Source organism: Trichinella spiralis, assembly GCF_000181795.1.
Source record: "Trichinella spiralis strain ISS 195 chromosome Unknown Scfld5292, whole genome shotgun sequence".
Lineage (NCBI taxonomy): Eukaryota > Metazoa > Nematoda > Enoplea > Trichinellida > Trichinellidae > Trichinella > Trichinella spiralis.
Window position 1 is genome coordinate 1 of NW_003532231.1, and position 306 is coordinate 306.

A 306-nucleotide genomic window follows, 5' to 3' on the forward strand; every position below is an offset into this window, starting at 1 on the left:
AATCTCGTACTTGGTCGTACTGATATCCGCAGCAGGTCTCCAAGGTGAATAGCCTCTGGCCGATAGAATAATGTAGGTAAGGGAAGTCGGCAAAACGGATCCGTAACTTCGGAACAAGGATTGGCTCTAAGGGCTGGGCCGATCGGGCTGAGGTTTCAAGCGTGCAGTGTATGCTTGGCTTAGTTGTGTTGAGGACTTGTTCACTTGCCACCGGTTGTTCGGCTGGTCGAGTGTATTCGAGTCTGAAGCAGAGCTGGCCGACAGACCGGCACGTGCAGAACCTGAGCTGCGCGGCTGTCCGTTTTC

At 53.9% G+C, this 306-nt stretch overlaps 1 protein-coding gene across 1 annotated transcript; it reads right to left on the reverse strand.

Annotated features, from left to right (window-relative positions):
• Tsp_14596 (conserved hypothetical protein) lies at window positions 1-148 on the reverse strand (the record flags this gene model as incomplete). The annotated part of the gene is made up of 1 exon (XM_003366843.1): window positions 1-148. A coding segment is annotated over one exon (148 nt), but the record flags the coding sequence as incomplete, so codon positions are not given.
• Between the last annotated feature and the right edge of the window lie 158 nt (window positions 149-306).